The sequence below is a fragment of the Drosophila obscura genome, unplaced genomic scaffold (genome assembly GCF_018151105.1).
Source record: "Drosophila obscura isolate BZ-5 IFL unplaced genomic scaffold, ASM1815110v1 contig_17, whole genome shotgun sequence".
NCBI lineage: Eukaryota > Metazoa > Arthropoda > Insecta > Diptera > Drosophilidae > Drosophila > Drosophila obscura.
Window position 1 is genome coordinate 2642899 of NW_024542757.1, and position 17912 is coordinate 2660810.

At 48.6% G+C, this 17912-nt stretch overlaps 7 protein-coding genes across 10 annotated transcripts in view; 5 read left to right on the plus strand and 2 right to left on the minus strand.

The window, feature by feature from the left end:
* Positions 1 to 17912, minus strand: part of LOC111080135 (alpha-protein kinase 1) — a 66521-nt gene that overhangs the window by 14722 nt on the left and 33887 nt on the right. The gene's annotated exons all lie outside the window — the stretch shown is intronic.
* LOC111080140 lies at positions 9668 to 10624 on the minus strand. The gene has a single exon (XM_022375600.2). It carries the CDS (start codon positions 10502 to 10504, stop codon positions 9776 to 9778), a length of 729 nt encoding a protein of 242 aa, XP_022231292.1. The 5' UTR covers positions 10505 to 10624; the 3' UTR covers positions 9668 to 9775.
* LOC111080137 lies at positions 10809 to 11805 on the plus strand. The gene has a single exon (XM_022375597.2). It carries the CDS (start codon positions 10931 to 10933, stop codon positions 11711 to 11713), a length of 783 nt encoding a protein of 260 aa, XP_022231289.1. The 5' UTR covers positions 10809 to 10930; the 3' UTR covers positions 11714 to 11805.
* On the plus strand, positions 12789 to 13431 carry LOC111080143. Its single transcript, XM_022375602.2, has one exon. The coding sequence runs from the start codon at positions 12880 to 12882 to the stop codon at positions 13339 to 13341; it is 462 nt and encodes a 153-aa protein (XP_022231294.2). The 5' UTR covers positions 12789 to 12879; the 3' UTR covers positions 13342 to 13431.
* On the plus strand, positions 13703 to 14778 carry LOC111080136. The gene has a single exon (XM_022375596.2). It carries the CDS (start codon positions 13890 to 13892, stop codon positions 14697 to 14699), a length of 810 nt encoding a protein of 269 aa, XP_022231288.2. The 5' UTR covers positions 13703 to 13889; the 3' UTR covers positions 14700 to 14778.
* LOC111080142 lies at positions 15540 to 16434 on the plus strand. Its single transcript, XM_022375601.2, has one exon. It carries the CDS (start codon positions 15664 to 15666, stop codon positions 16267 to 16269), a length of 606 nt encoding a protein of 201 aa, XP_022231293.2. The 5' UTR covers positions 15540 to 15663; the 3' UTR covers positions 16270 to 16434.
* Positions 16481 to 17446, plus strand: LOC111080138. The gene has a single exon (XM_022375598.2). The coding sequence runs from the start codon at positions 16571 to 16573 to the stop codon at positions 17300 to 17302; it is 732 nt and encodes a 243-aa protein (XP_022231290.1). The 5' UTR covers positions 16481 to 16570; the 3' UTR covers positions 17303 to 17446.

Consider the following 17912-nt stretch of genomic DNA (forward strand, 5'->3'; position numbering starts at 1 on the left):
GCTGTGTTTTCATCAAGAAAACGAAAAAGTAACATTTTTTCGCCACGCGCTGATTGGTTGCGCCCCTCGGTCCATGTGTGTGCCCCAACTGCTGCTGCTGCTGCTGCAACAATAACATTTTTTGTTTTAGCCGTATACCAACACACCCATTTTATTGTCTCCTCGCTGCTGGCGGGTGGATGGGTTGAGAGCTGAAAGCTGGAGATGGGCCTTTGGAGTTTTTATGGAGCGACAAAGAGAGAGAGACAGCTCCCTAGTGTGTATCCAACAATTGGGTAGATTGTTAATTGCGAGATGATTGAATGAGTACTATGGAAACGAGTTCTTCCACTTGTAAAATATAAACTTTGAGCTGTTTAATTACTTGTATGTAGATTGTAGTGCTGCTAATATTTCAAAATATTTAACAAAGTATTTTAGCACCTGCCTAACAAAGGTCTGCCAACAACTTGATTGCCTCGGTTTGTCTGTGTGTCTTGTATTACTGGACATTCGCCAAAATGTAATTACTTTACATATTTGCAGCGTGCCTCATGCTGCTGCTGCTGCTGCAACATGCCACACTTTCGTTATTAGCACTTTGAAATTAATATTCGTATTTTTCAATTACAACTGACACTTGTCTATGGCAGCCGAGCCCAAAACGGCACACGTTCCTTCTGCCCCAGCCACTGACACTGCCACGGACACTGCCACTGCCACTGCCCCTGCCACTCCCACTGAGAGCCTACCAACATTGCTGTTGTCGTGGACATATCATACTCGTGCCCAATCCCCCAGTTCCATCCCATCCACATGCTGAATGTAAAATGTCATTACCACTGACATAAATGAATAGGAGCATTTACTGCATTTGACACCAGAGTGCCTCAAACTGAGAGAGAGCGAGAGAGAGAGATAGAGAGAGAGGGAGGAGACAGACAAAGAGAACAAAGTTTTGCCTTGGCTTCCATCTTAGTCAGAGGTAATATTGCATTACCGTTAATAAAAGCCAAGTAGCCTCTGCATGAAAAGAACTCCAGGCCCCATGCCCCATAGCCCATGAATGAATGCCATTTGTTTTGCCAGCTGAAGGGAAAGTTATCGATGGCCAGCGAATGGCACCAGTAACAAGGCGAATGAATGAATGAAAGAACGAATGAATGTGTATATTCACACTGATATAGGGATAGCAAGGGATTCTTGGATCAAACAGAGGAGTTCCATTAATGGTGCACATGGATCTTGTACCTAGATTAGGATAATTTTTGGATTATGGTACTTGTTAAGCTCAGCTCCCCAACTTCTGAAAAATTAACCCCATTCAACTGGAAAATGAGCACATCCCGATGGCTGGCTCTTCTGCCATCTACCACCCCGTACCCCCCCATCTATCCCCCGGTCCACCACTGTCCGAACGTTGCCATGCCGCCTGCCATATGGAGTGTCCCGAGTCCAGAGTCCGGGGAACATGCAACTCGTATAACATTTCTAATTAAAATTTCGTACAGATCCCCAGCCTAAACCCCTGCCCGACAGAAGAAAGGTTATTAACATATTTAGCCTAACCATAGGAGGAGGAGGATGATGAGGAGGACGACGAAGTACTACACATGTATGTGTGTGTGTGTGTATGTGTGTGTTATTTGTCCAAGCTGTTGGCCATTAGTTTGGCATGCAATCGGGCAAGTTGTCCAAAAAAGTAAGTTGGAAATCGTTGCCGCAATCAGGAGTGCCCCGGCCAGAGGGGCTACATGCACACATACATATGCATGCATGCATGCATGGGTGCCGGTCCGGTGCCTAAGTAGCTGCGCTGTCTTCATTAAAAATTGTGCCCCACACCCATGCACCCTTGCACCCCGTCCCCACCCGCCCACACCACATCTAGAGCAACGGTAACGTTAGAAGTTGCACTGGCTCTGGCTCTGGGCCTGGGTCTGGGTCTGGCCTCAGCAGTAGCTCTAACAACAACAAATCGAGCTTCATTCCTAATTTAAATGCAAATGAGATTCATTTGACGACGACGTCGTCCAGGCTGCAACCCTGGCCCTGCTTCTGCTTGGTCCACCCCCACAGCCCCCATAAGCCACTCCCCACTCGTGCACTTGGTCAATGCCACACACCCACAGCCACACGAGGACATTAACACAGAGTCAGACACATGAGTCTGCTCCCCCCTCTCTCTCCCTCTCTCACTCTACCTCTCTGTATCTCAGTCCACCTCCAGCGAGTGGGTTTTCTTTTGGATGTGCGCCTACATTATGCAAGTAGCTTAAATGGCTACAAAATGCGTTGCTTTGGCGAGATTTGTAGCATACATTAGGGCCGGCTCTGCAGGAGTGCGATTGCAATTGCTGCCTACGTTTAGGCGCAAACCTTAAGCTCAACAATGGCGGCCATGTCTGGCGGAGAGCTGTCCCCTGCCCTGCCCTGCCTTGCCCTGTGCTGCCCTGCCATGCTCTTCACGTTGCTCTCTGTCTCTCGCTTTCAGTGGGTGTCAGGTTGTCTGGACGGCAAATATAATCGCCCTGGAAATATGCCATTCCTTTTGGATTTCTTGATTAGTGCTGTTCGTTGGGTGGATGTGTGTGTGTGTGTGTGTAAGAGCTTTAGCCGTGTCGGCTTTTAGGCCACTCTTCGACGCCATGAGGTACTTGTGCCTTTGGGCTTCGTACAGTAGAGAAGGAACGACAGATGGAGAAAGAAAGAGAGAACAGAGAACTCTCATAATTTAGCTCACTTAAGCAATCCAATCAGACCGTTATCAAAGTAAATACATTTTTCCCCCACATCTGCTGTACATGGGAAAAGAAAAAACTTATTACTCATGCGCCACGTTGCACCGAGCACCAATCAATATGCAGGCCATCAAATATTTAAACTAAAACTACAAAATAACAAAAATGGCTACGAAAACTTAACACATACACTTCGATGTGTGTGCGAGAGAGAGAGAGAGACAAAGATAGAGAGAAAGCAAGATAGCAAGAGAAAGCCATACACAGAGAGATAGAAGAAAAGAAAGAGAGAAAGAGAGAGAGAGCAGACCCTGACAAAAGGATTTTAATTGAGTGCAATGGCATGTGAGCGATATGCAGAGAGAAGGCAATACAGCAATCCAGAACGAGACAACCGATAGGGGAAGACAAGGACAAAGACATCCAATCCAAGCAACAAATTCGCCCTAACCAACTTGACCCACCCACTCATCGTTCCACCGTCTACAGGCAATTTTTGTGGTCAAAATGCATTTTGAAGTTATGCACACATATATCCTGTTGATTTTTGAAATTATCAAGTCTTAAAACACACACACACACAACCGCACACAGTTGGACTGGCGCAGCAGCAGCAGCAGAAGTCGGAGAGGGGCTGGGAATGGGCTAAGGTAAGGGATGGCTGAGGACCCTCCACTTTGCCATTTGTTTCGGACCGTTTTTTGCATGAATTATTAAATGCTATGTAATTTATTTGATTGTGTTTGTGTCAGTGTGGGCTGCAATGCATTGCAGTGTGTGCAGCCATGCAGTTTCATGTGTGTGTGTCTGCTTGTTGGTATTTATTGCACTTAACTGCTTTGGGGTTACATGTAACAAGGCCTCCCCCGGCCTCCTACGGCCTGTCTCCAAACCCTCACAGAGGTCGCCTTCGAATTCGCCTCTGCCTCTGCCTCCCCTTCGTATTGTTGAAATCTTATGCATTTGTCATGAATCCGAAATATTTTCGGTTCGTTTGGCTTCTGCTCGTGTGTGTGTGTGTGTGTGTGTGTGTGTGTGTGTGTGAGAAATGCGTTTCATTTCGTGTATTTTGTGTGTATATTTTGGGGGTGTCCTTTAACCCACGTACTAACTGCAGCTACTGCCAGCCACAGACACACTCGCACTCGTCTGTTGCTTAAGCTATTTTTGTTGCAGCAATTTATTGATCAATATTTCAGCTTAGGCGTTGGTCATTAGTTCCCCTGCAGAGGGCATCGTGGTACACTTGATAGAAGAGTGATGAGGGCAAGGCAAGAAAGGCACACAAAGTGCGTTTTATATATACGAGAGTTACCAATTTTATTTGCCCCAATGACAATCTGATATGCATGGCCCACAGAAGAATGTCTTGCGGTTAGACTGCTGCGGTTTATAAATGATGCAATTTTCATCAATCTAAACCAGCAATTTGAAAGGTTAACGAGGAGACAGAGCTGAATCACAATGCTACCTATATTATCGATAATATCGATCGTTGCTATCTATAATGTATTTACATATACAACAGAAACCCAGTCAATTAGACAACTTTCTAATACTTTATTTCCCGTTGCATATTTTTTTCGCTATCCCAACCCTATCACCTACAGGTATAACCCTATCCATATCCCTTATACAATCTAATTAACTGTCATTGTGTTAAAAAGACGCCAAACTGGCAACCAAAACTCGCGTCTACACCGCCCTCTGTGCCCTGGGCCCTCTTGTGGCCTGCCAGTTGAACAATGACAGCAGCTCCTTGCCCCTCCCTGTGGCGCTCTTGGTTTGCGTGTCAGGCAAACACCCATTCCTCTTCACCATCCGCGACTTTGCTGGCGCGCTAACACTAATGCGTTGGCAATAACAAAGGTTGCACATGCCTGCCCCCACATATCCTCGTACCCCCTGCGACCACCACGGCGGCGAAGAGTACAGTTCTTGGCAACTAATCAATAGAGCAGAATTTTACGTTTAATTAAAAATGTCTGCGTGTGTAAACCAGGGCAGGTGGCAGTTGGCATGTGGCAGGCATGTGGGGAGGAGACAGGGAGCCGGCCCATGTAAAATGCTCGGCATGCTCGGGCTGGTTAGGTTTTAGCGGCCTGACACTAACCCAACTGTCGGACTGGTAATTGCCATTGCTTAATGTGCAATTAGTCCAAGTCCAGTCCAAATAAAAACATAAGCAAAGGCACCTGCGAGGCAACTTCTGGAGAGTATCTTGAAATCATCTAAGATCTTTTCATCTTTCGATTTATGAACACAGCCTCCCCCTCCTTCCCCTTCTTCCAAATTTCCATAGAGACATTATAATTTATCGACATTGAAATGTTTTACATGCGGCTTTGGACTTCCCCAAGTGCGACGTCCCCCACCCCACTCCCATTCATTCCGTTCAGTTCCGTTTACAAATTCCCGTGGGGCACTAAAGACAAGTCCGAATGATGCCGAATGTAATTAGAAATCCTCAGCAAATATACACAGATTTCTATATACATATATGCATACATATGTACATACATACATACATATGTGTTTACATATAGGATAGAAATGGGTAATGGTTGGGATCTGCTGCTGCTGCTGCTGCTACTGCGGCTGCATTTGGTTTGATGTGCAAAATGAAGACATTCGAGTTTGTGGCTTGGGTTTCGAGCACCGTGGGCTATAGATTTTCTTACGACACACAGACATTTCCCTCCAAATACATATTCATATGTATGTACAGATGTATATGCAGGTGCTGTATTTGTGCTTGGAGTTGGGGTTCGGGTCTATATAATGCACACACACACACACAGGCCAACACCTGCTTTTGGCCCTTGTCTGCCCGCTGGCCAGGCAAAGGGGGAGGCATCTCAATATAAACTGCCTTCAACATTTAATTAGTGTGTTTTCCCCAGACCAGTGTTCAGTGTTCCATGTTCCATGTGTGTATGCAAATGTCGATGGGCGCAACTGTACATGCTCACATACATGCCTCTCTCTCTCTCTCTCTCTCTGTCTCTCTCTATTGCTCTCTCCTTCTGGCCCAAGACATTGACGTTTCGTTGGTTATGCAAATTCCATGCCAACACCTTTTCGGCCAGAGACTAAGACAAACTTAAGTGGGGAAATGGACGGAATGGGGGGACACTATAAAGCCCCCCGCACATGTACATATGTGTGTATGTGTGGGCACACATACACTGGCATACACAATTGCCTTTTATAATTAATTTTACAGTTAAGTGTATTTCAAGAAAGTTAAATTTACGTAAATTCGAAAATTTCGAAAGGCCATTGCCTTGGCCAGAAAACCTCACACACACACACACACAACCAGTCATAAGGGTTAAGGCAGAGCAGGATGTGAGGTGTGGAATGGGCTTATGCGAGCGTATGTCTGCATGTGTGTGTGTTGGCCCGAGACGTTGCTGTGGCTTGTGTCCTGAGACATTTGACTGCTTTTTGGGGGGCTAAGCCCTCGTCTTGTGCCTCCTGCCATGGCTAGCACAAATTTTATTGAAATTGCCAGGATCTGGGGGGGACACACTGAGGAGGGCTCTGGGCTGGGCAACACTTACATTATGCAATCTAATTATGTCTTGTGTTTCTCCGCATATGTGTGTGTGTGTGTGAAAGACAAAATGGCGTCTCAGCTCTCCAGATGATGTTAGATAAGTGGCAAGGGCGGTGGGGCGCGTCCATTCAAGTTATCTTGGGACAAAGTTCTGTTGAAAGTGCATGAGAGAAATGCACAGAAAATGCAATAAAAGTTTGTAAATATTTAATTGCAAAATAATTGCCACATTTTGCGTATACTCTGGCAAAGCAGTTCCAAACAAAGTTCTGCTGTGATCCATTTTTAAATTGACAATATCAATCTCCTGTCCCCCAAAAGTAGCATCCGAATTGACTCTTCCATATTCGATTACGCCTAGTAATCGCTTTAAGGGAAAATCAATTTCAAAATTTTCCTCATTAAACTGCTTGTTGTTCCACTAATGAAATCATTAAAATTGTTTAAAAGCAAATTTTGCGTTGGGCAAGCCAGAGGACACAAATGGGGGCATGCAAAATTTATGTGGCAACTAGAAACTATGTTTTGGCAACACACACGCACGCACACACACACAGAGAGACGTAAATATATATGTATGTATATATGTATGTACACGACCAAAGGACATTGCCTTGAGCCGGGACCGAGACTGAGGCCATGGCCGAGGACGAGGAGGAGAGATAGGAGGAGAGGCAAGCAGACGGACAGACAGCAAAAGTTGCCAGTTGAAGGCAGAAGCAAATCCTTAGCAGAGACACAGAGCCACCCCCTCTGACCAGAACCGCCCCCTGTACAAACTACGACACCCCCCGAGCCCCCTTCCCAGAACTGTCAGCCGCGTGTGCTACTTAAACCCTTGCCCAAAAACTATCCACGAAGAGGAGTGGGGAAGGGGAATGGAAATGGAAATGGGAGTGGGAGTGAGCAGGGGTGGACTTTGGGCTTTGGGCAAGGCAAGGCAAGGCCAGGCTGGGTGGGTGGCCAGACATCGAAAACATGATTTTAGTGTTTCCAAATTTGAATTTTAAACAAGTCATAATATAATTTGGCTAAGCAGCAACAGTAACCGGCGAAAAGCCGCCGGATAGGCAAAAGGGCCATGCCATCCCTTATGCTTGGGCCAGGCACTGCCACTTGGCCCATGTCTGTGTCCACTTGCCGGGCTTTAATCCGGCTACCTACCCATACCATGCCATTCTACTGGATCCGATTCCAATCCCACAATCCCCAAACCCATTCGGGGCGGCATCTACAAAAATTAGTTCAAGCAGAAGGCGGCCAAGCCAGAGCCCCAGTCCGAGCCCGATCCCGAGCTCATTTTTCTCTCATTTCCTCTCCCGCATCTTTGGCGTTTTTCTTTGCCAGCAAAAATTGTGAAATTTAAATTAGATACAAAAGTATCTATGTGGCCCGCCGAAGGGGTGTGAGTGTGTGTGCGTGCAAACTATCTCACACGAAATATTATAATTTTGCTGCAACTAAAGACGTAAGCGGATATTAGCAGCAAATTAAGCTCCTTCAATCCACGCCCAGTTGCCTCTCTGCCTCTTTCCCTACCGCTCAGACGTACTTAGAGATGGGAAAAACTTCGAAACTGTTGGCACGAGTATCTTTTGGTGTTTTAAAAATATTTCTGAGGGTTTGCTAAATGAAAAAGAAACATTAAAAAAGACTCCATTTGATTATAATCAGATAGATAATTATCTAATCACACTTTTGCTATTTATGCACCCTGATCGATAGTTGGTAATTAGCACAACTGCCATCTCCAGCGATACCGAGTAGATTGAAACTCCTTCAACCCCAGGAACCACTTCGATTCGGGTTGCTGCTGCCTGCCTGTCGTCTTGGGCTGTGGTCGGCCAAGGGGACGTAGGATATACGTAGCTTAAATCATACTCCTGTATTGCTACATTTTAAATATGCTCCTTTGACCCTCTCTCCCTGCCACTCAAGGGGTTGGGCACTAAGGAAGTTCACTTGGGTTCAGTGGGCAGGGTGTGTGGGTGGGTGGGTGTGTGGGCAGCAGGAGGCGGGCATTTCTAGGGCGTTGTTATCGTCAACTTGGCTGGCAAGCATTTTCCATTCTAATTTCTAATTATTTCTATGCGAGTGTGTGTGTGTGTGTGCCATCGGGAGAGTGTGTGTGTGTGTGGGTGTCTGTCTGACCAACTAGGTGGGCGGACTTTATCCCCACCCCGACCGGTCGTCCACCCTTCTGTCTATCTGTCTGTCTATGCGAATTAATTAAGTGTTTTCGTGCGCGGGCAAAATCCTTTTGCGGTTCAACTTCCCTCCACTTCACTTCACCTCACTCCGCTCTGCTCTGCTCTGGTCCGCTCCGTTCTGTTGTGCTCGTTTCGGCCCTGAATATGGGTTGGGTTTAGAACTTTTGAGGTTTAGCCAAGGCGCACACTACATATCGGTGGGGTGTGTGGGGGCTGGGGGGAGAAAATCAATTATAAATTAAACATTTATTAAAGAAAGCGCACACATTGCCTGAAGGCAGCCGTCTCCGTCCTCATCTCTGCCTTAACCTTTCTGCATTTGCCTATGCAAATCAGCAGCGGCATAAATAATGCGACATCATTATTTAGGCAGAGAGAGAGGTAAGGCCATGCAACATGCGACTTGCTCCTCCATCATGCTCCCCACTCCATATCCGTACTCGCTACAGAACATTTTTGTCAACAACTGCGAGGCAGGCAGGCAGGGCAGACAGCGAGCGAACCGATCCGATCCATCCATCAATTATGTCTGCAGCTGTAGAAACGCTCCGTCAGGGCCCAGGCTTTGTCTCATTTCGATTGTCTTCAGAAAGAAAGAGAGACAGAGTGAGAGAGAGGGGAGAGAGGGAGACAGAGAGAGACAGAGAGAGAGAGAGAGAGATAGAGACATTGGGGATCATCCGTTTGCTTCCCTTTTGATTATGCAGACGGGGAAGGTACATCAAACTCGAACCCGAATAAATGTGACGGCCTGCATATGCGACTATACTATACGACTGGCGGAATATGCTGATGGATGCGCCGGGTACGAGTACGAGTACGAATACGAGTATAACTGATTTGTGTGTACCCGTAATCGTACATACGAGTATATCTGAATTGGTAATTTGCTATAAAGCGACTTTAATATGGCACGCAGTACCGCAGCCTCCTCTCCTTTTGGGAAGACACTTTGCATACTCATCCCCGGGTATCGGTGCATACGAATATGTTTTGAATCTACATGGCTAAGTGGGCTGGCCTGCTAAAAGATACAAATTTATACGCAGCGTGCAGATGGATGTCGTTCAGCGTCGACTGGAAAGGTGCCAGGAGAACAGTGCTGTTCAGGCACAAAGCGTTTCAAAATATCAGACCATCGTGATGTGATATATATCAAGATAAACTTTCAAATATAACAGCTAAATATATTTTTATTTATGTTTAGCAGCTTTGTTTAGCTTTACGGACTCATTGGATGGCATCGTTGGTATGGGCTGAAGGTTGACAGCAGCTGACCGGAATCATTTCCTTGCGGGCGGGCAATCTCCAGGCGTTTTGCCCTGCCTCTCGAGCTTAGCCCTGGCCTCATAGACCACGCACATGGGCGGAATGTCCCTGCAATTGCACTCAACTCTGTGCCTGCGAGGAGGCTTGGGGCGTCGGCACTCGGAGTAGGCCGGATAGGGGGCCTTAACCTTGACGCAGTCGGTTTTGATGCGTACGATATGGCAGCGCACGGGATCCCTGACAGGCTTACAGCCGGGACTTGCTATCTTGGGGCATGCTCCCTCTGTGGGGCAGGGCTTATCCTCGACGCACTCGTCCTTCACCTTGCGCTTGCGACGTGCAACGGGCGGACGCTTCCCCGACTCGTAGCAGCAGATCTTCTTGGGCTTGATCACAAGGGGTGGACACTCCACCCAGGTGACCTGGTAGTTGCGCTTGGCCTTGTCCGACTCCTTGTACAGGCACTCGTCGAAGCGCGGAAAGGCCTCGATGCAATCATTGAGACAGCACTCTTTTGACATCGTGATCAGATGGTGGAACTGAAACTTGCCCTTCGCCGGTGTCTTGTCGCTCTTCACGAAGTTCGTGTTTTCGCAGTCTCTGATCTTCGAACATTCATCCTCGGTGCACATCGGTGTCGGCCTGTCGTCCTTTGAGTAGAGACGGTGGTTCTTAGCGACGCCCAGGTACTTGATCCAATGATGCGCATTGGTCCTGCCCCCCACACAGCGCCACAAAGACATTTTATTTGATTTCAAAACACAACCGAAATGACAGAAAGTTTGTTTTTTTTTTTAGAAATTTCGAGAAAATTCCGTAAATATTCAACCCAAACCGAAACCGATGTGCCTCCAATGAAATCCCAAGCCAGACTGAATTGAAATTTCTACATCCTCAGAACATTGGCAAATAAAAACACTTTGTCAAGGCCTTCTTAATAGCCAAAAATATTTGATTCTGCATTGCTTTCTGCCTTCGAATATTCACAACTGATCAAAGTAGTTATTGAGTTTTTCGTTGGTCTCCTGAGCTCGGTCCCAGCCCCCATTCGACAGTCTCAAACTCGCTCTCGGCCTAGCCATAACACAAAATTTCGGAATTTTTGGGAAAAAGTCAATCAAATTTCTTTATTTCGGCTGTATAAAACAAAATTACAATAGAGTTCCAGAATGTTCCGGCTTTTGAGGCACAGGACGCATCAGATAGCCAAGGGTGGCTTAATGCGCGTGCAGCGTGCTACGCCGCTGAGTCTGCCAGTGCGGAGCTTCGGGGATGACGACTGCAAGCCGGACATCTGTGTACCGGTACCGGTGGAAACTCGGTGCGGACCCCCATCCCTGCGGAAGCCCTGTGGAGTCACGCCGAAGAAACCGGAGGAGCCGAAGGATCTGCCCAAGCCGAAGGCCGTCTTCAAGTCGATGTGGGACGTAGAGGGTTGCCCGCCGATTGTCTGCGAGCTTCCCGTTCGGTACGACGTCAAATACTATCGGATATCGGACAAGGAGAAACGCAAGTACCAGGTCACCTGGAACGAGTGCCCCCGCATGGTGGTCAAGCCCAAGAAGGTGTGTCTCTACTCGACGATGGTCCGCCCCAAGCCCTGTCGTCGCAAGCGCAAGGTGAATCTCAGGGATGGTGCCCCGAAGATGCAGAACCCAATGGAGTGCATGAAGAAGGCGACAAAAGACGAGTGTCCCCGCGTAACGATGCCCTGCTGCAAGCCAGCCCGCATTCCGCCCACCTGCAAGTCCGCATTTCAGGGGCTATCAGACTGCAAGAAGCGCCGTACTCCGTACCCCAGCTTCTCCGAGTGCAAGAAGGATGAGCTGCCTGAGGCACCGCCTACCGAGTGCAAGTGCTTGGACAATCCCTCCTTGTGCGAAACCTGGGCCGCTCTGAGGCATCGCCTGGCCCTTGGTCGTGGCCCTGTTAAGAAGTGCGGAGAGCCCTAAACTAACCAGCCATTGAGCGGGCCTTGAGACTGAGATTGAGACTAAGAAATTTTTTTTTTACTTTTGCCTGAATAAACACCAACTCGGCCTCATTGACATTTCACTCATTGAAGGGAGGGGGCAGCGGGACTTACAAAAAAATGTTGAACATATGTGGAGCAAATCTGAGCAGGAAGCTGCCTGCTCTGGGCGCTCTCACGTGCCGCCGTCTGCTGGCCAAGGGTGCAGATAGCTGCGGAGACGACGCATCAACGTGCGGAAAGTCCCAGAAGAAGGCAGAACCCAGCTGCAAGCGCAATCGCAAGAGGCAGCAATGCTCCAAGAAACGGACACCCTTTCCCAGCTACTCGGAGTGCAAGAGGAAGCCAACAGCTCCGAAGCCTGCCACAGAATGCGACTGCTTGCAGTTGGATAAGTGATTCCTATGGCAATTCAATTTGGAAAAGTTTGTCAAAATTTTAAAATTCAGCAAATAACAAAAACCAAAATCTTAAATACATTTTTGGCCTTCATAAATATGCTCAAGTCGATACTCAGACTGCAGCCCAAGATGCAGTCCCACCAATGTCGACAACGCCTCTACGATATGGCTTTGTTGCGGTGCCACAGTCCGGGGGCATGGCAATCGCCCAAAGACTTCATGGAGGAACTGCAAAGTCTGCCAGTACCGACCGAGCACATAAAACAGTCCATACCGCTTGACGTGGGTCCCGTACCGCCATTGCCCCCCATTCCGCTCTCAAGTGGCCAAAGAGGAGGAGTCGGCGCTTGCGATTGGCTGTATAGCGAGCAATGGCAGGCTGGGTTCATCGATCTGGTCATACAGGATAACAAAATGTTCATAGTCCAAACTGCGTATAATTAAATTAGCAATTCCCCCAACAGTTGCATTTTAATTAGCTATTGGGAATCAGTTGTTGTTAGCCACGTTAACCGCTTTTATTTCTCAGCAAATGGCCTCCAGCGCTGACTATGGAAATTAATCAAATATGAACGGATCTAGTAGTCCTGGAGTCTACGCTGCAAAGCATTTTTTATACCCTAACAATCTGTATCTAGTTTTAAATCATAAGTAAATCAGTTTCGGCACCGTTTGGATTGTTTTTCTAGCTTTATTATTTTCGAATTTTCACATTTTTTTTAATCTAAATTATAAGCCACCCAGAATGTATTCATCGTTGGCAGCTGTCAGGGCCAAAGTTGCGGGACTTAACCTGGCTTTCGGATCAAGAGTGCTGGGATTCGGGAGGGTCATGCAGATGTCTGACCACACTGGGCTGGTGAACCAAAGGATTAGGATGCAGAGGAGCCAGTCTGAGGAGACAACGACCCAGTCCCAGGAGATCAGTCGCCAGGCCCGGTACGATGAGAAATACTACAGGCCTGTCTGCTACCGTGAGCGTGTCTATGAACGGACTTGGCCCGAGTACGAGGTAGAGAAAGAGTACGAAGAGCCAACAAAGCCTGACACAGATCCTCGCAACATCGAAGAGCTTGAGGAGCTCGATCGCTGGAACGAGGTGGCCTCTCGCAACAGGGAGGAGCTGCGGCGGCCAAAAGGCACCAAGCGACACAACAGCCAGAGCCGCAGAGACGAATGGGCTGAGTTTCGCAAAAGGAGCCGCTAGGCAAGGACTCGCCCAAGTAGCTGCCACCGTTAACGAGCTTTAGCAATCCATTAAAATCCAAACAAATAAACTAAATTACAAATACCTTTACCTTTATAGTTAATTTCTATATATACAACAGATTTTGTGATATTTTACTGAACCAGGAGGATTACCTGTTAGGTTTTGCGCACATTTCTCTTCATAGAGTTAGTGGGATCGAAGCCTTTAGTAGGTATGACAGAATTCTCCCAGAGTATTATTCGATATTTAGAGTAAATTTTCCCCAACAACTCCAGACGTCAAAAATTTGTGTCGAAATCATAAATTTTCGAAGGCAAATCAGGCATTGCCCTTGCCTGCAGCTTTCAGGCTCGACAACATTTTAAATTCAGTATCAGTCGGTATTCGGCTCAGCCCCGACGCGTCCGGACCAAAATTCAAATATATTCCGGCATAAAATTCTCGAGAAAAATCTAGATAAATTTTCTCCAAGCGTTTTCGATTGATAAAAATTCTAAAAATTAGTTATTTGATAGGCTGAATTTAGTCCGACGCGGTTGACGAGCATGTATCTTCTTAAGAATAGTCTGAGGAAGGCGCCATCGTTGGTGCAGGTCTTGTGCAAGCCGAGCCCAGGCCCGCTGTTCTCGGCTCTCGGCGTCAAGAGGTCCATGGACACGCTGTACGGGGGCGACTCGTGCGAGGATTGCGTGGACAGCTACCCCACTCTGACGGTGCGAAAGGATCTCAAGCGAATGAAGGTACCCGACACCACGAAGATGCCCGACGCCTGCTGGCAGTCCCTGCGCCGCACCGAGTTCAAGTGCCGCACCGATCCGGAGTTCAGTGTCGGCTCCTTCATAACTGAGCGAAAAAGGTGCCTGGCGGATCCATGTGCCATGGACTTTCCGCCCAGAGATCTGAAGTACTACCGGCCCGGCGACAAGCTGCGGCGGAAGTACCAGCGCACCTGGGTCGAGTGTGTGCTGAAGCGTCGCAAGCGCAAGGCCAAGTGTGTGTTCAAGCCACTGCATATCAAGCGGCGCAAGCGCAAGGAGCCCAAGTCCCGAACCGTATGCAAAATGGTACCCTGCAACGCTGGGGCGCCCAAGCTGAATCTGATGGGCTGCACCAAGTCGATGGGCGGGCCGTGCCCGAAAATAAACATGCCCTTCTGCAAGGAGGTCTACAGTTCGACCCGCTGCAAGGTTGGAACACGGGGCCCGGGAAAGTGCCGCAAGCGTTTGACCAAGTACCCCAGCTTCTCCGAGTGCTTGATCGATCCGTTGCCGGAGGCGCCACCCACCGAGTGCAACTGCCTGGAGCGCCCGTCCATGTGCTCCGTCTGGGAGTACTATCGCCACAAGAAGTACTAGGCTGCCGATTCCATTGCTAATCCAAAATTTAACCCAAAATAAAGACCAATTACAGAGCTCCTGCTTTGGCACACAAAAATTCCTCGATTTTTCTTTCACAACTGTCCTCGTTCTCATTCCAGAATTTAGCAGTCCGTTCGTCATTCAAAGTCCCCCTGTTTTTTCTAAATTCAAAATTGGAAAACATACCACTGAAAGGGAACCCTCCGGAGCTATGCAGGTCAGGCAGTTCAGTCCGCTATTAGCGCTTCGATCGGTCTACCAATCAGCTCGCTTCATGGCAAAGTTGCCGCAGCCGACAGGTGTGCCTGTGGAGGCCGAGTGCCAGCCTTCCAGCCTCAGCTGTGGTAGACCCGGGAGCGCGTTTCGTTACCAACTGCCGTACGAGCAGCTGATGGCCGAGTACCGCGAGCTGGAGGCAAAGTGCAAAATTCTGCGCATGGCCCTCCATCAGACCAGCAAGAGGTGGCAGACCCAGAGCCCCAAGCAGCCGTGCTGCTACACGCAGCGCACCTTGGTGGAGTGTCCGCCGGGGAAGTTGCACCTGAAGAAGACCAGGATCGAGCCTCGAAAGAAGTATCCCTGTCTGAACACCGTGTTCCTGTGCAAAGTTCTGGCAGAGGAACTGCGGCGCAAGAAGCCCTAAGAGGCGGTGACTGGACAGGACTGGGTTCTGTTCTCTGCAGCCAACCAATGGAACTCTTCCGAATTGCTTCCGTTGCGGGCTTCAGAAGACAGAATTTGTGCATTCCATTTGTGAATAAATAATAAATACTTTTCGATCGTATCACCTTTTTACTTTTATTGAGAGATCCCAGTTGGCATTGAGCTTTGATTCACGTTCCCAGATACAGTTCAGAATCAAACTACACATCATCAAAATCACTTGTTCGTATTTCTCACATACCATAAAGTACTTCGTTTTAGTCTTGACACTCGCGACCGAGAAAAGCCAAAATCAATAATGGCGGGAACCTCCATTCTGGCTTCCATCTGTGCGGGTCGCTTGACCAAATTGATCGCTCACCACTCGAGGGCCCAGTCCCATCAAATCCAGAACAAGGCCCGGTTCACTGCCCAGGTGCTGTCTCCGCACGCGAAGACCGCTGAGCGATGTGACAACTTAAAGCACTACGACGCGGCGTCCAACCAGATGGCATCACGTCAGATGCCGAAAGCAAAGAAGTTCGACTTCACCTCGCAGTGGACCCCAACCATATCAGGCTGCCAGCGATCGGCGATGGAGCCTAGGCAGCCCTACATCTGCAGTCTGTTGCAGTCGAAGGGTGCAGCGGGGTATAAGAAGCTGCCCGTGCCCGTGCCAGTGCCAGGGCCGGTCCAGGTTCCAGAAGCAGTGACAGCCAAGCCGCAACCTGTGCAGATGTCCGAGATATTGGAAGCCTCACGCAAGTTGCCGCCGATTCTCTTTCCCGGCAAGATCTCGGTGGGAAGTCGGGCCCAGATGTCGCCCACTCTGCTAATGGGCAGCCGATACACCATGGGACCCTCGCGGAGTCAGCCGCATCCAGCGATCTTTGATCACATCAAATTTTATCGTAATTGTTTCTAAATCGTCTCTGATGGGTGCAGTCCTGGCCACCTACCGCTGCCAACATTCAGCTACAGCTTGAACACAACACTACCGCACGGAAATTGTGCTGTGACTGAGTTGTACCTGAAGATGGGGGCCGGTTCTCCACGGCTGCTCCAAACTATTAAATATGTTTCCATTCAAGAGGATTTTGTTTCATTCTATGGGAAATGGGGCAGGCAGTGCCGTTTCATTCCAATTGAAACACAACTTTCGGCTTAAATTCACCTTAAAATTAATTAAAAATCCACAGAGTACCAGTTGAAAGATCCAGACAAATATGCTGATGGATCTGGCCTCGCAGATGCTCAAAGTGATGTCCACTGCCAGCAGATGCTTCCATCGATCCGCAGTGGTCAAGAAGACGAGTCCCCTTGACCATGCTATTGCAATCGATTGCACCAGCAGGACGACAAGACGTCAGCCGGTCAGGGAGCCCATTTTCCGTACTATGTATCCACCAGTTCGATCCTACAGCAGGCAGCATGAGTACTTTATGGGCCAGTTCAGAAAGATGTCTGATGTTCAGACAAAGGACACACCACCGAGAAGCGTCCCGAAGTGCCCCACGGAGCTCATGTGGAAAAGTCAGCCCAAATCCTGTCCCAAGTGCGATGAGCGCTTCGACGTTTTGTTGTACCGGGCGTCGGACAAGTTCCGCCCCTACCAGCGCACCTGGTGGGAGTGTTGTCCACGCCTGGTGCCGAAGCGAGTTTGCCGCTGGTCCGATGCCATTCCGCCGCAGGTGAAACGTCACAGGAACAAGGAGACCAAGGGCTTAAGCAGCATAGCGATGCCCTGCTGCAGGGCGCCACTGGTGCCGCCCAATTGCCCGTCCTGGAAGCCATGCAAGAAGATCAAATGCCCGTTTCCCAGTTTCTCAGAGTGCGTACGAAGTGATCTCGTACCGGAGCGTCCAAGCGAGTGCCGCTGCCTGGAACGTCCCCCAATCTGCATTGCCAGTCTGTATGCCAGGAAGATGGGCAACATCTATCCGTGTCGGCGATCGTAACCGAGCAGAGGGCAATATATTGTGGATGGCATTGGCATAGAGCATGTGTCCCGTGAGCTCTGACGGAATCTGTGCAACTTAACTGCGGAGATCCTGCCAGAGCACACGGGGCAATCAAAACAAATGCAATAAATAATCATGAATTAAGTGGAAATTGTGTTTATTTTATTCACTCTGTATTCTGAAGCCTTTCGGATCAACGGAGCACTCTCTGGCCGATCCGTCTTGTTCCTGCCTGGGGGCATAGGCTTTAGTTTCCAGTCAGTCCATTATCCCAAGTTCCCAAGTTTGAACATACATATATCGAAATTTCTCTCTTTGAAAATACAAATTTTTTTTTTCCATTTGCTGCAGCATCATGATGTCTCGTTCGCCCCCGATGCTGATATGTGCGCGCATGGTTAATTGCTGTGTCACTCGCAGTCTGGCCTCCAAGTCGGAGGCAACTCTTAAACGGAATCGACGCTTCAGTCAGGCGTGTCTCGTGTGCGCGGACAGGGACGCCAGGAAGACGCAATCGCAGTCTGAGTGCCGTACGATTGTTACCGGGGAACCGACATTCAAGGAGGAGTTGGCCAGCCAGGACTCGGAGTTCGACGTCAACTCGGCC